This window comes from Vigna unguiculata, chromosome 11 (assembly GCF_004118075.2).
Source record: "Vigna unguiculata cultivar IT97K-499-35 chromosome 11, ASM411807v1, whole genome shotgun sequence".
NCBI classification, from domain to species: Eukaryota; Viridiplantae; Streptophyta; class Magnoliopsida; order Fabales; family Fabaceae; genus Vigna; species Vigna unguiculata.
The window spans coordinates 23,929,506-23,944,018 of record NC_040289.1 but is presented as its reverse complement, the minus strand read 5'-3'; the positions used below and the strand labels follow the sequence as shown (position 1 = coordinate 23,944,018).

The 14,513-nt window shown below is 31.0% G+C and overlaps 1 protein-coding gene across 1 annotated transcript; it reads right to left on the bottom strand.

Moving 5' to 3' along the window:
- Positions 1–4,189: 4,189 nt before the first annotated feature.
- On the bottom strand, positions 4,190–9,694 carry LOC114168909 (cellulose synthase-like protein H1). Its single transcript, XM_028053881.1, has 10 exons — positions 9,656–9,694; positions 9,235–9,545; positions 8,690–9,017; positions 7,002–7,124; positions 6,564–6,680; positions 6,217–6,429; positions 5,974–6,082; positions 5,592–5,779; positions 4,997–5,347; positions 4,190–4,795 (listed from the first exon to the last, which is right to left on the bottom strand). The coding sequence occupies exons 2-10, from the start codon at positions 9,489–9,491 to the stop codon at positions 4,241–4,243; spliced, it is 2,241 nt and encodes a 746-aa protein (XP_027909682.1). The 5' UTR covers positions 9,492–9,545; positions 9,656–9,694; the 3' UTR covers positions 4,190–4,240.
- Between the last annotated feature and the right edge of the window lie 4,819 nt (positions 9,695–14,513).

Genomic DNA, 14,513 nt, shown 5'->3' with positions numbered 1-14,513 from the left:
TAGGTCCCTAATTACCAATTGCAAAGTAGCCAACAATTGGAATTTAAGGTTTATAAACTGACCCAAATACTCAATATCAATTGTCTTCACCTAAAAAATGCAATGGCTAACTACTGTGTAAAACATATGTCATGGGTTTGCAAATATGAAGTTCGTACTATGCACATATGGCCATTGAAAGAAAACAGAATAAGCCAACCAAGTAAATCATCCCTGAATTAGTACTTGAGAAAAGGATATCATTGTCATAACATCAAACCATAGGGAAGCACTCATTAACTAAAAAGGATAAAAATATCTTAGTTAAAATTTTATTGCATCAAGAAAGCAATGAAGATCACCCCTACTAAGGTATTGTGCAACACATCTGAACTAGGAAGGCACTTATGCAGTCAGGACATGGCACATACCTTCATTTACATAATACTCAATAAGGCAATCCCTCAATATGGTAACTCCTAAATAAAAATTACATTGCCTAACTAATGTGCAAAAAAAAAAACCAACATGGGTTGGCATATTTAGAGTATTAAGTGTTGACAAATGTGCATTTACTATGGTGAAAATGACACACAATGGGTTCGCAGTTCTGGACTCCCAACTTAGCACATCAATAAATTAGGTCCTTCATTTCATTCATTATGTACATTAATTGAAGTAGTTGGTCAATAACACACATTGAATGAATATAGCACTATATTTACACAAATGTCAAAAACATAACAAACCTGGTTGCGTTCAAAGCACTTCGTAATATTCTCTCACCTCATCTTGACAACCGGGCAAGACAAAAATCGGGGTAAAACTACTTCACTGCTAATTTCTCCCAACGAAAGCCACCTTGCAGCCCAAACCTTCACACATTAAACAATAATTAATATAAGTCAAAACCAAAACATAATAACTATAATTCTAATTAAAACACATTTACCTGAACCACAGCCACTAAACCATATACAAATATGGTGTGGTCGTTTACCTTTTCACTAAAAACCTTGGATGACCGATTCAAAGAAGATATGAGAAAAATGTGTACAAATTTCTACCAACTATATTGTTGAAGGTTATAAAGGTTGTCTAATAACCTAAAAGGCATGTTGGTTACACTCCTAGAGGTGCTAGGGAAATAAAGTACAACAAAACATAAAAGCACACAAAGATGAAAACGTTGTCAACATGCTTGTCTTCAATACTAAGAATGGTGTTAAATGTCTAAAAAGTTAAAAAAAGAAAAACAATTGAAGTATGAGACTTCATTGAATTTCCTTCTTTGACTTCTCGATAACCTTTTGCAATATTCATGTTAGCTTAACCAAATCTGAATAAATAGACTATTTCAAAAGGACAATCATACTATGGCTTCAATTCTGTGACTCTCACCCTTTACTTCCTGACGTGACTTAGTGTGGACCATTCATTAATATGTCACTATCTTTTCCTTTGAAATAATCAATGACTCATACTAAGTCGCTAGAAAGTAAATGATGAGAGTCAAAAAATGGAAGTCATATTATAATTTTCATTTCAATATCTAAAATTATTAATTATAAATATACAAAGTAAGCAATAAAAAAAATTAATTATCTAAACTTTCAATAGAGACCTTAGAGATTTCAAAGTGTTTATTTAGTATCAAAGTTATTACTTAAAAATTTCAAAGGTTAATTTGTCATTATAAAACGTGTGATATACATTTATATTATTTTAATTAATGGACTTAATTATTCCAGTTTTCGATGTAAGAATGGTAAGACCAATGCGTATTAATGATTCCTTAACGGGTACCTTAAAGTTACTGGTTAGCATTCTTCATAAAATATTAAACATTTACTACACTCAGACATTTTAGTACTTTAGATAAAATAAAATTATATTAATGACCATTAGTTATATTTCCTTTAATATTACAATTAATTATGAATTTTTACGAGATTCAATACGTATTAATTATCCTTAACTAATACTTTTAAGGCACCGATTAGCAAGATTTTAAAAAATATTACTGCGATATTAAATATTTATTTATTTATAGAAATTTAGATGTATAATAAATTATAAATGGCAACAAATGAATAGTATATGAGATCCTTAGTGTAAATTATATATATATATATATATATATATATATATATATATATATATATATATATATATATATATTTTGAGTGGTTTAAACAATCTTGTTTGGTTAAGATCCAAAAAATTATTTTGTTGATTTATGTAGTCCAGTTGTTTGCTTAAATTGAAAATGCTTATTCTATTTTTAAAATTGTAATTATAAAAATGCATTTGAAAAATATATTGATAGTATTAGTAATAAACAGCAACAACGTTTTAGTACGTACTTTACTATTTGTTTTGGGCTGATTTTTTTTTCATTCAATCAAATTTGATTATCTTAAAATTTCTTTTTGTTAGAAATATTTTATTATAATTTAAAAAATAAATAATTAAAATAAAAATTCTATTGTTACTTATATTTTTATAGATATTTAATTTATGGGTTAATGTTTTTAATAACTAACGGCTATATTCTTATTACTATTTACTTCTTTGTATCTCTTTTCTATCTATAAATACCACCTAAGTGTATGGAGAAAGACACAATAGAGACAACAAACACTAGAGTTTTTCTTAAAAGTGTTATTCTTTATTCTTTATATTATCTTTAAGACAGTGGTGTTCATAAGGTTCGGAGATCCTTCACTGCACTCGATCGATCTGGCGAGTTGTTGTATCTTGGGAGAGAAATGCATTTGATTTGAAACACATATGATTGTGTATTTGTTTAGCCCTGTGCAGTAGGGGCGTTTTCTCTCTAAGGATAGCGCTATGGGTGCCTTAACCCAAAATATTTCTACTCCTTATCTTTTATCTTTTATTTATTATTATTATTATTATTATAATTGTTGATCTCTGATTAATATTCATTGTTTTATATATTGTCTTAATATTATTATTGATTTAATAATTATTATTATATTATTTCATATTTATATTATTATTAGTATTATTCCCCGTCAAGCCTGTAGGACTAGTGTTTTGACTATATAGAGATGTGGTTGGTTGTTGACCAACAGAAAGAAAGCATGGCGGCATAAACCGTATATCTCGGCCTCTCAATCAATGCCTGGGAAGGGAACTATGAGAAAGGCACTTCAAGAATACATATGGAGTTTGACTTTGAGTTCCTCTTTGAATAAAATAACATAAAATAAGCATTCCACAGTCATAGGTACTCAATTCAATTGGAATCATTTTCTAATAATTATCTAACAAATGGACTCATGATTGTGATCGTACCTATCACTACTCTAATTTTAACTAACACACTTCATATTTAAATTGTCGCTATTATGATAGCTCTTTATATTTAATTTAGTTGAAAGTTCCTAACCTTTGAAACATATGAAGTAGCTAATATACATGTTATATTTAATTATAATTTTATTGACGGTGTGGAAAGCATAAAAATTTGTGACAATATGTTGAATAACTATTTTGATGCTAATTACAATTAGATACATATTGAAAATTTAAAAGATTATATTAAAGTTAATTTTCTATCTCGGTGTATGCTTAAATTCGTATGGAAAATTTGGAAATACGTATTAATACATACCCACTTATTTTTTTTCGAAAATAATAGTAAATTATAATAACAAATATTTTAATAATATGCCCAAGGTATAATTAACTATCTTGTTCCTCAAAAACATAGTATATCCATGTCTATAAATAAACAGTTAAATGAATAGCTACATTATAAAAACATAAAAATATAACTCATGGAATACGATGCACATAATTATATTTATTTTTAAATTTTTTTGAATAAGCATATAGTGAAATTATGTTAGGAAAAAGTCCCACACTGAATAGAATAAACAAAGTTAAATACTATATAAGAGTAAAGACCCATAACACCATTATCTTAAGGTTTTGGAGTTAAAGTGATGTCAAATGTCTTATATGTGTAAGACTAATGTCATATACCATATGAAACCACAATTTTTCAATGACTATAATCATAACCCATGCCTTAAGGTTTTAGAGTTAAAGTGGTATATAATCATATGGAACCACAATCTGTCCACAAGGATAATCATAACCCATGTATACTACATATATATAAACTTATCAAATTCAAAACGGACAACATTACGTTATGCCAGATATTAACAAAATATTTACTCATATTCACCATATTCATTATTTTTTCCATAGTTTCTAAACCTGATCAAGCAGCAACAGTTTTTCTAGAAAGGTGTACAAAGAGACCTGTTAAGACAATTGATTTGTATATTGTAGACAAGGGAATCCTATATTTTCCTGTCTCAAATAATCCCCTCAGAAATGGCCAATAACAAATAATCAAATAAACACTACAAAAAATCTCACCAATTCCACACTCGTTCTTGCTTTGAATTGCCACCACTGGTCGCGTTCCTAATAACCTGATAGTTATTGATGACAAATGCAACAGCAAAATGGTAGTGCCTGGCAAGAAAACTAGGGATTCATCGAAGGTGTACCTGCCACCATCCTTGTCATCTCCAACATCATTTGTTGGAGGTAAATCTTTCTTTGTTACGTCAAACACAGTTTCAGACATTCTTAAAATCTTAAGTAGGACACTCAGAAAAGCACAGAAACCAGCATTCATGGGTGTTATTCTTGACATCCTTTGATTATTCCACCATGCTTTTATTGATAACCCTTCTGCTAAATACACTGATACAGTGTATACCTTGTAAATTACAAGAATAGCAACTGGAATACACATTCCAAGGCCCTGAATTAAACACAATCCGAAGTTAATCTTCATATTATAAACCCTAAACCCTAGACAAAGATATAAGCATAGTACAAAGTTGACCTTTGGAATTGAATAAAAAACAAAATATAATTATGTGCAACAAATTTAGGACTCTACTAATAAACTACACTTGGATTTGTGTTTTGTTTAAAGGTTGTTGTTGTTTGATTTGTTTACCTGTGGCAATAAATTGGAATTGGTGATGATGCAGTGTGCAAGAAGACATGCATAACATACTTCAAACGCTGGTAGCAGTCCCCAATTGTGAATCCACATATATGCTATGCACTGTCTCAAAGTAAGCTTATGAAAAAGGGTGCCAAAAATAGGACAGTGCTTGCTTACAAAGATCTCCAGCACCCCTGTGGCCCATCTCTTCTGTTGGGCCATCGTAGTTGGGCCACCTCCTGGAGCAAAGCCCGTGAAGGCAATTGGGTTTGGTGTACACATTTCTGATCTCCAACCTCTTTCATGGATTGTCAGTCCAGTAAGCACGTCCTCTGTTAGGGATCCATATATCCAACCCACCTATAATTTCCGATCAACCAATTTCACCTTCAATTTCATTAATATATATGTATTTTTATATGAAAAAAATATCAAATTATTTTAGTGTTAAAAAGTATATTTTAAACATAATTTTTTAAAATTTGTAAGATGAAGTTTACACCCACTTATATACTATAAATTGAATTTATCTCTAATCGATGTGAAACTTTGGACAGAAGACAAGTAAACTTTATACAGTTATTTTTCATCCTTATTTGAATACCTGTTTGCCCCATCCTGTGCCATATTCATATCCACAACCAGCAACTTGGCTTGCTGCCTCAATAACGTTTACAATATTAACAGCATTTGGTGAATATGTCCTTCCTTCCAATGCACAAGCAACTGACTTCATAAGCTCTTTTGAAGCTCCAAATTTTTGTTTTAATTCCTTTTCTGATATGCTGTTTCCTGAAAAAATTGCTGGAATGCGTAAGATAAACCATGGAAGCCATGGAAAATGTTCTTAATATAGTTTTTACAGGAACATCACACTTGAATTTTTACTTTTATATATACAGGATTAAAACACAAACTATACACTGAACATGCAACTAAATTACAATAGTATCATGAAAACATGAAAGTATGAATGTAACATGTACCCTTGTCAAGGTCATCTGGAGAAAGACCATATATAACTTTTCTTCTATGGAAGCAGTTTGTTCCTGCGTAGAAAGGCCCTTGCAGCCCAGCTAATCCAGCTGCCAAGTACTGCATTATATAGAAAGAGATTTTCTTAGAAGTAATAAATTGACCTAACTTATATACATATATATATATATATATATATATTGAAAAGGGTTTTTTCTTTTCTTCTGTAAAGATTAGTATTTAATTCCAATCACCTTAATCAAAATTGTCATCTGGTTTCCAAAAGGATCGTCCTTCAATGTAGCGTAGAATTGTTGGGGAAATTGAGCAAATGCAACTTCTTTTTGTCCTTTGGGATCAAGTAAAATGCACAATGCATGATGAACAATCTTTGGATTATTAACAATCATGTCACAGTCCACGTTCAGCATAAAGGGAGCATTGGTTATCAACTCAGAGACTCTTGTCTGAAATATAATTTTGTTGGACGTTGAATTACCAAAAAGATTATGAGTTTGTGATTAAAAGCATGGCAAAGAGATGAAGTGAGAGATTCACCATTGAGATACATCAGAAAAACAAAAAAAGACAAGTTTCTCACCAATACATTCATGGCACCAGCTTTGAAATGATGAGAATGTTTTGGCCTCTTCTCTCTAGATATATAGATCAAATGAGGTAACCCATCTTCAAGGTCTTCTTTGTTCTCCCATATAACCTTACAAATTCTTAGTATAAGTAAGCAGTGGTATTTTGTTTTAAACTAAAGTTAAATATAACATGCCAGGGTTTTGTTCATATATCTCATTGAGTAATAAAAATGTTATCTTAAAATTATAAAATATGAAAATTAATATATATAAAATAAAATTGATTTAAAAACAATTACATGACAAAAGAGAAGATATATAAAAACAATTATATGACAGAGAAGATAAACATATATGATGCAGATGAATATAGAAACTATGAAATTTGTTTGATATTGTTGAATAGTTCAAGAAATGGCGTAAATAATTAATTCTATATATATATATACCTTGATTATGGATGGATGATTTGTCCTCTCAGTGTTTGAAAAAACAGCAAAGTTTCCATGACTTGAATTTGATTTTTGGGATGCTTCCAATTCTATTTTTTGGCTAAGATCATCATACATATTCTGCCAACACACAACAAGACAACCATTTTGAATGTTTGTGGTCAGAGACACCATAACTTAGTTACTATTTTATTGATTTTAGTCTGTTGTTTGTCTTTAATTAATTATATACTCTCTATTTGGATTTTTTTTTCAATAAAAATCAGGTTAAAAGTTTAGAGAAAATGTAATCTACTAAGATTTTAAAATTAACGTAAATACGTTTTACTGTATTTGATAGAATTACCGAGTTTCGGAACATAACAAAAAACTTGTGATATGGTATTTAACTATATTTTAACATATTACAGTTTTTTTTAAGATTAATTAATTACGATGAATATTTTCTAATGTTTTAGTATAAGATATATAAATATCACACTATACCCACAGTTTCATTCAAACCGGTGAGATTTTTTTTAACCTCTCATTCTCTTTTATATTAGTAGCCAAAAACTTGTATTTTTGGCATTACATATAATCTTTTCTTTATTTGTCGAATAATATAAATATTAGTAAAATAATTTATCCTATTTATCTTCCAATCTTACGTAGCTTCTCTAAGATTAACTTAGTAGACCAATCTTATCTTTATCAATTAAGATTTCGGATTTAATATTATTAGTTAGCAAAAATCATATTTTTAAGTCTATTGTTTGATCTAAACAAATGTGATACAAGATGATGCTAATGCATCTTAGTATAATGTAGATATATGAAAAGAATTTGACGATAAAATCCTTTAAGTAGTAAAATATTGAAAACCATATTGATTTTAATTTCCATTACTAAATTTTAGAATTTCTTTTGTTATCTCTTACAGTTTCAAACTTTTTCTAGAAAATCAGAGTTTTCAATATTATAATTGCATAAAGTTCTTTCAAATATTTTAATTCTCATCATAGATATTCATTAAAATAAAAAACAACAAATCTAATCTTTAAAAGAAATGTTATAAGTTATTACATTCCTATATATTTATTAAAATCTACAAAAAAAAATGGTATGCTAAAATAATCTTCTAAAATTTAGTAGCTGAATTCTTTTTTATGAGAAATTGAGAATGTCTTCAATGTTAATTATTTATTTGACAAAAATATTTTTTGTTACGACTCATTTTTTTTCCAGTAAAATATAAATAAAATACATTTATATTCTAGACTTTTTCTAAGTCTAACTTTATTTTGTATACGGAAAACTTTAAGAATTTTTACTTTGATCATTGACATGAATATTAAATAAAAGTTAAATTAATGATGAGATAATTTGAAGCGCTTAAAATAATTGAAAAAAAAGTGTCTTATAAATGTTAGCAATAATTTAACAAATATATACAATTTAAAAACAATATTAATATTGAAATATTAAGTATCTTAATCTTGAAAATTAATTAATTGATTCTTATATAAAATATTGGATAGAACAGTTCCTTTTATAAAGTCTTTATAAAATAATACTTGATATGGGTAATAATTATATGCTAAATATATTCGAAATCTTTCTCATAAAGCTTAAAATATAATTTTAATGTAACATTTACAGGAAAAAAAAAGATCAAAATAATGTATAAATTATGGAATACTTACCTTCATCTGTAACCATTCATGTATGAACTCTGGTGTGTTGCTGGCTGTGGAGACTTCTGGTTTGGCAGAGAAGTATCTGAACGGAGTTCTAACTTGCACATTGTGTTTCTTGCAGAATGGTACCCAAAACTTTGCAAATTTGGAGGCTTCTTGAAGAGCGTAGAAGGTAAGAGGGGAACAACCATCGTCAGAGACATAACATGCAAGCTTGTGAGGTGGGTAATCAAGTGCCAACAGAGACAACACAGTGTTCACTGTGATAATAGGTGGTTCAAGCACAGGATCCGCTGTTGTCACAAACATATCCACTCGTGGAAGCTCCTGCACACTGCTCACAAAATTCACTAATACCAACAATGCATCACCAAAGACAAAAACATGCAGTCTATACATTAAAACATTTTGAAAAATCATATATTTTGGTTGTCCTCACCAGTACTTTTAGACTGTATTAATGTAAATATGATTTGTTAACGTTAGTGCAAGGAATCTTATACTATATTATAATATATAACAAAAATTAACAAACACACTGTAATATATACCTTTGTAAGAGACGTTCTGGGTAGGTTTTGATTAGTGCTGGACTCCACTGAGTGGAGAGGGTGAAAAACCAAGAGATGGTGAACCATGATTCGCAGACAAAAGCAACAAACCAAGGGAATGAGTAGTTGTTGACAGAGATAACGCGGTAACCAAGCAGCAACAAGAGAAGGATCAAAAGCAAGCTCTCCGTTACCCTTTTATAAGTGTACTTGTACCGGTGTTTCTCATAGAGAGGGAAAGAGTTTTTGTTGGCCATTGATATGAGCCAAGGTGCTAAGAGAGCTCTGAGTGTGTGTGAATACGATGATGACTACGAAGGAACGTGTATTTAAAATAAACAAATGAGTGTCGTAAAAAAATTGTAATTGGTCACGTGCTAGGTAACAGACAAAGAATTGACAGTTAAAATTTAACGGTTACCGGCCGGCCCTAGATTCTTCTTTGTTGTTATTGTGGCAGCAGACAGCTCAATTATTGGATGGTTATTTTGTACCTCGTTTTCTAGTAACTTGTTTCATTGGCCATCTGGGTAACGTTTTAGCACCCCATATATTCGTCTGAAAGAGAAGAAGCGAGATATAGAGAGATAGATACATGTCAGAGAAAAAGTTGTGATCCATCGCATTACGTAAATTACTAGGGCACTATCTGTAACACAAGATACTGGTCCATGTGGTTGTGTTACATACAGAAAACCATACCGTACACAGGAATCGGTGTAGGGAGAGGACCACTAGAGGAGAAGGACAAGATAAAAATTACATGTGATGTGAAGGTGATCGTTAATGATCAGTGTTTTTCTGCATTACGGTCCCATCTCAGTCTTCCAAAGCATTTTCGACCACACGGGTCACAAATTGCTGCAAGATTTGTAATTCAAGATGTTGGTTTTCATGGATGGAACATTTAAGGAAAACATGGGATGTCTACTATTTTACCACTTTTTTTACTGTCTAACGTGGCAGTACGTTTTTATTTTAATTTTTTTTTCAATGTACCTTTTAGTGGTACAGTATGGTAAAGGAAATGTAAAATTGTCAGACACGTGTGGTGGGAAAAATTCACATTCACTTATCTCTATTCTTTCAAACAAAACTATTATTCCTTTTCATGTAAAAATTTCCCATTGTTGTTTCCTTGAACCTTTCATTTTTGGACTCAAAATTATCCAAGCTCTATCCCGTTTGTGGAAGCTCCCATTTTAGATCTCAATCATTTGCTGCCATTTTGAAATCCTAATTCCATTCCATTGCACCCACGAAGACACCCATCAAATGTATCTGTTTAGGGAGGTTTTATTTTGCTTTTCCCCTAACTTTTCGTTGACAACCTATGAAGTTCCCTTCTCATTTGAACTCTACAACCCATAACTTCAAAGTTTCAAAAACAACCCCTTCATATTAGTGTTGCAATCCCTAACTGAAGACTTTAGGTGTTCATATTTTTTCGAGGTTCTCATGGCAGTGGGGGATTTTTGGTGACGAAGGGTGTTATTCGTCTTCTTCTTCAATAGAAATTGGGTCTTCTCCTTGCATCTTCTCTCTCGACATGGTGTTACTTGTTCCTGTCCAGATATTTGGGAAAAAAAATTGTCAGATTTACATATTGCATCAGGAAACACAATTCCCTCCCTAATTAAAGTGGTGGACCTTACCTGTGCACACCATTACCAGAGTTCATCCCACTTGGGTCCACAAGGTATAGGTGCATTTGGGGAAAAACTTAGTTAGCATATTCTTAAACTTAACTTGCAATTGAAGAACAATTAACTTGTAACCCACGAAGGAGTTTTCGTACAAAATAAAATTGTTAGATTTCCATATTGCATCAGGAAACATAATTCTCTCCCTAATTAAAGTGATGGACCCCACCTGTGCACACCACTACTAGAGCCCATCCTACTTGGGTCCATAAGGTTTGGTGCATTTGGGGAAAAATTTGCGTGGTACAATTTTAAATTTAACTTGCAACTAAAGAGTAATTAACTTGTAACTCACGAAGGAGTTTTTGCACAACATAAAATTTCCAGATTTCCAGACTGCATTAGGAAACACAATTCCATCACTAACTATAGTGGTGGATCCCACCTGTGCACACCATTACCGGACCCCATCCCACTTGGGTCCACAAGGTGTAGGTGCACTTCGGGGAAAAACTTGGCTGTCATATTTTTAAACTTAACTTGCAACTGAAGAGCAATTAACTTGTAACCCATGGAGGAGGTTTTGCACAAAGATAAAAATTGACATACTTGGAAAGTGCAGGAGGAAACTCAATTCCCTCCCTAATAGATATTTGAAATTAATTCTAACACAATGACAATTAACTACTTACGAAATAAGGACTTTGTGCAAAAGACAATTTTAGAATTATTTAGTCTGGAGATGTCAAGTTAATATGCAACTAAAGAAAAATTAATTTGTCACCCATACAATACTTTTTGCACACATATATTAGCAGTGTTTGGATACTACATTAGTGAATACAACTAACTTCCTAACATGTTTCATAACACATGTTAGTGGGATAGGCTCTGGTAGTGGTGTTCCTAGGTGGGGTCCACCACTTTAGTTAAGAAGGGAATTGTGTTTTCTGGTGCAATATGGAAATCTGACAATTTTATTTTGTGCAAAATTTCCTTTGTGGGTTACAAGTTAATTATTCTTCAGCTGCAAGTTAAGTTTAAAAATATATCAGCCAAAATTTTCCCCAAATGCACCTATATCTTGTGGACCCAAGTGGGATGAGCTATAGTAGTGGTGTGCACAGGTGGGATCCACCACTTTAGTTAGGGAGGGAATTGTGTTTTTGAATGCAATATGAAAATCTGACAATTTTATTTTGTGCAAAAATTACTTTGTGGGTTACAAATTAATTGTTGTTCAGTTGGAAGTTAAGTTCAAAAGTGTGTCAGCCAAGTTTTTCCCAAATGCACCTATACCTTGTGGACCCAAGTGGGATAGGCTCTAGTAGTGGTGTGCACAGGTGGAGTCCAATATGCACCTATACTTTAGTTAGGAAGGAAATTGTGTTTCCTGATACAATATGGAAAGCTGACAATTTTATTTTGTACAAAAACTCCTTCATAAGTTACAAGTTAATTGCTCTTCAGTTGCAAGTTAAGTTTAAAAATGTGGCAGCCAAGTTTTTTTCTCAAATCTTTGACCAGGAACCATGAAAAAACATGAATAGCTAAAGCCTTCGGTTAGGGATTGCAAACTTGACACCAATATGAAGGGATTGTTTTCAAAATTTTAAGGTTATGGGTTGCAGAGTTCAGACGAGAGGGGAATTTCATGGGTTGTCAACGAAAAGTTGGGAGGAATGCAAAATAAAACATCCCCAAATGCACACATCTGATGGGTGCCTTCGTGGGTGCAATGAAATGAGATCGGGGTTCGAAAATGGCAGTAAAGGATTGGGTTCGAAAATGGGAACCTCCACAAACGGGGTAGAGATTGGATAATTTTTAGTCCAAAAATGGAACTTCAGGTTCACATGAAAATGAAACAACACTTCTGTTTAGAAGAATGAGATAAGTGAATGTGAATTTTCCCCACGCGCGTATGACAGTTTTACATTTTCTCTACAAGACTGTACTACTAGAAGGTACATTGAGAAAAAAATGTAATACCACGTTAAATAGTAAGAAAAGTGGTAAAAAAAGTAGTTATCCAATCGTTTCCCAACATTTAATTCTCAGTCAAGGAAAAGTTGCCCTAAAAATGTGTGACCAAAAGCTAATGTATTACTTTTTGTCTATACTATATGTACAAAGAATTGATATATTTTACAGACAAGAAGGAAAACAACTATTGATAATCAATATATTAATACTATATATGAGGATGTTTTAACACTCAGTCGTAAAAATATAATAATATATATTGATGTTTAATATTAAAAAAAATAACAAAGTTTAATTAAAATATGTTAATTTTTTAAGTTGTGAACTTCTTAACTTTAATGTAAAAGGATCACTCCTCTTTCGCTACAATGCTTAAATAGTTTTAACAGTAAATATTATGTTGAATCACGGATTACATAAGACAATTGCACCTATAAGAATTTTATTAGGACTTTAATATATTATATTTTATCATAGTACGTTAATTGATAATTTTATTTATATTTTAATCTTTTAAAACTCAACAAGTTAATTTAGTTATATACTTAAATGTGTTTTTTTTCTTCTCGAGAATCACCATCTTATGTAAGATGAGATTTTTTGAGTTTTAAATTTAAGACACATATTATGATTTTTCTTATTTGTAAAATTTAAGTTATAAATTTAAGACCAAGACTCTCTTATATTAAAAATGTTTGTATACGGTTCTTGATCTTTCTTTTTTTTTTTTTATGTCCATACTTCTCATTGTTAAGAATACTTAAAAAGACATTCAATGATATAACTTACTATTTCATTACTTTAGGGAGAAACTAGTCTCTAAACCGTGCTGCACGGGTCTTTTATTTTTTTATTTTTTTATAGAATAATAATAATAATATTATATTTATTTAGATAAATTTAAAAGTTTTATATTTAAACACTAAAAATAAAAATAAAAATTATAAATTTTTTAAGAAATTAAAAAATTATTTAGCAAAAATTATTTACAGTAACATTTTTTATAATTAAAAAAACACTTATAATAATAACAACACTATCATTTGATATATTAACATTTATTTAAATAATTCTTAAATAATATTTATTTTGAAATAAATATTGATTACTGAGGTTAGGAATGTTAAAGCGGTTTTGACCTGCCGGATCGGCTCGCCAAAAAATGGGCGGGTTGGGTTAATGTAACGCTCACTTACTTTACTACCTTTATTTTAAAGGACTGCCCCAAATAAGTTGGGACTAGGGCTGGCCCATAAGGAACCAAAGCCCCTAAACCAGTTGAAACACTTTCATTCTTCTCACTTTCAGAAAAATAGTCTCCTTTCTCTTAGAACAGTAACGTTCCTCTGCTAGGGTTTGGGGTTCATCCAAGTTCAACTGAGTTCAACCCATTTATTTCACTCACGTAAGTTACTTCCGATGCATACTCTTCTCTTTTAGTTTAATCTTCGTGCTTGCCGTTAGGGTTCCTCGTAATAATCTCGTGCTTCCTCTGTATTGAGATTTTCAGCTCTTAAATATGCTCTTGGAGCTATCTTGCTAATTCGCTTAAGGGTCGGGGTCGTTTTGACTAGCTCTTTTCAGGTAAGGGAAGATAGGGTTTATGTTTTTAAAGTTATTTTGCCGATTTTTGGTCTGTTGTATGGTTGT

Excerpts from the sequence above, each read along its gene's own strand:
- LOC114168909 (XM_028053881.1), bottom strand. The coding sequence starts at position 9,491 with ATGGCCAACAAAAACTCTTTCCCTCTCTATGAGAAACACCGGTACAAG. Across the intron at positions 6,430-6,563 it reads CTGGTGCCATGAATGTATTG|ACAAGAGTCTCTGAGTTGAT; the intron begins GTGAGAAACTTG and ends ATTATATTTCAG. Across the intron at positions 4,796-4,996 it reads ATTCCAATTTATTGCCACAG|GGCCTTGGAATGTGTATTCC; the intron begins GTAAACAAATCA and ends TGTTTAATTCAG.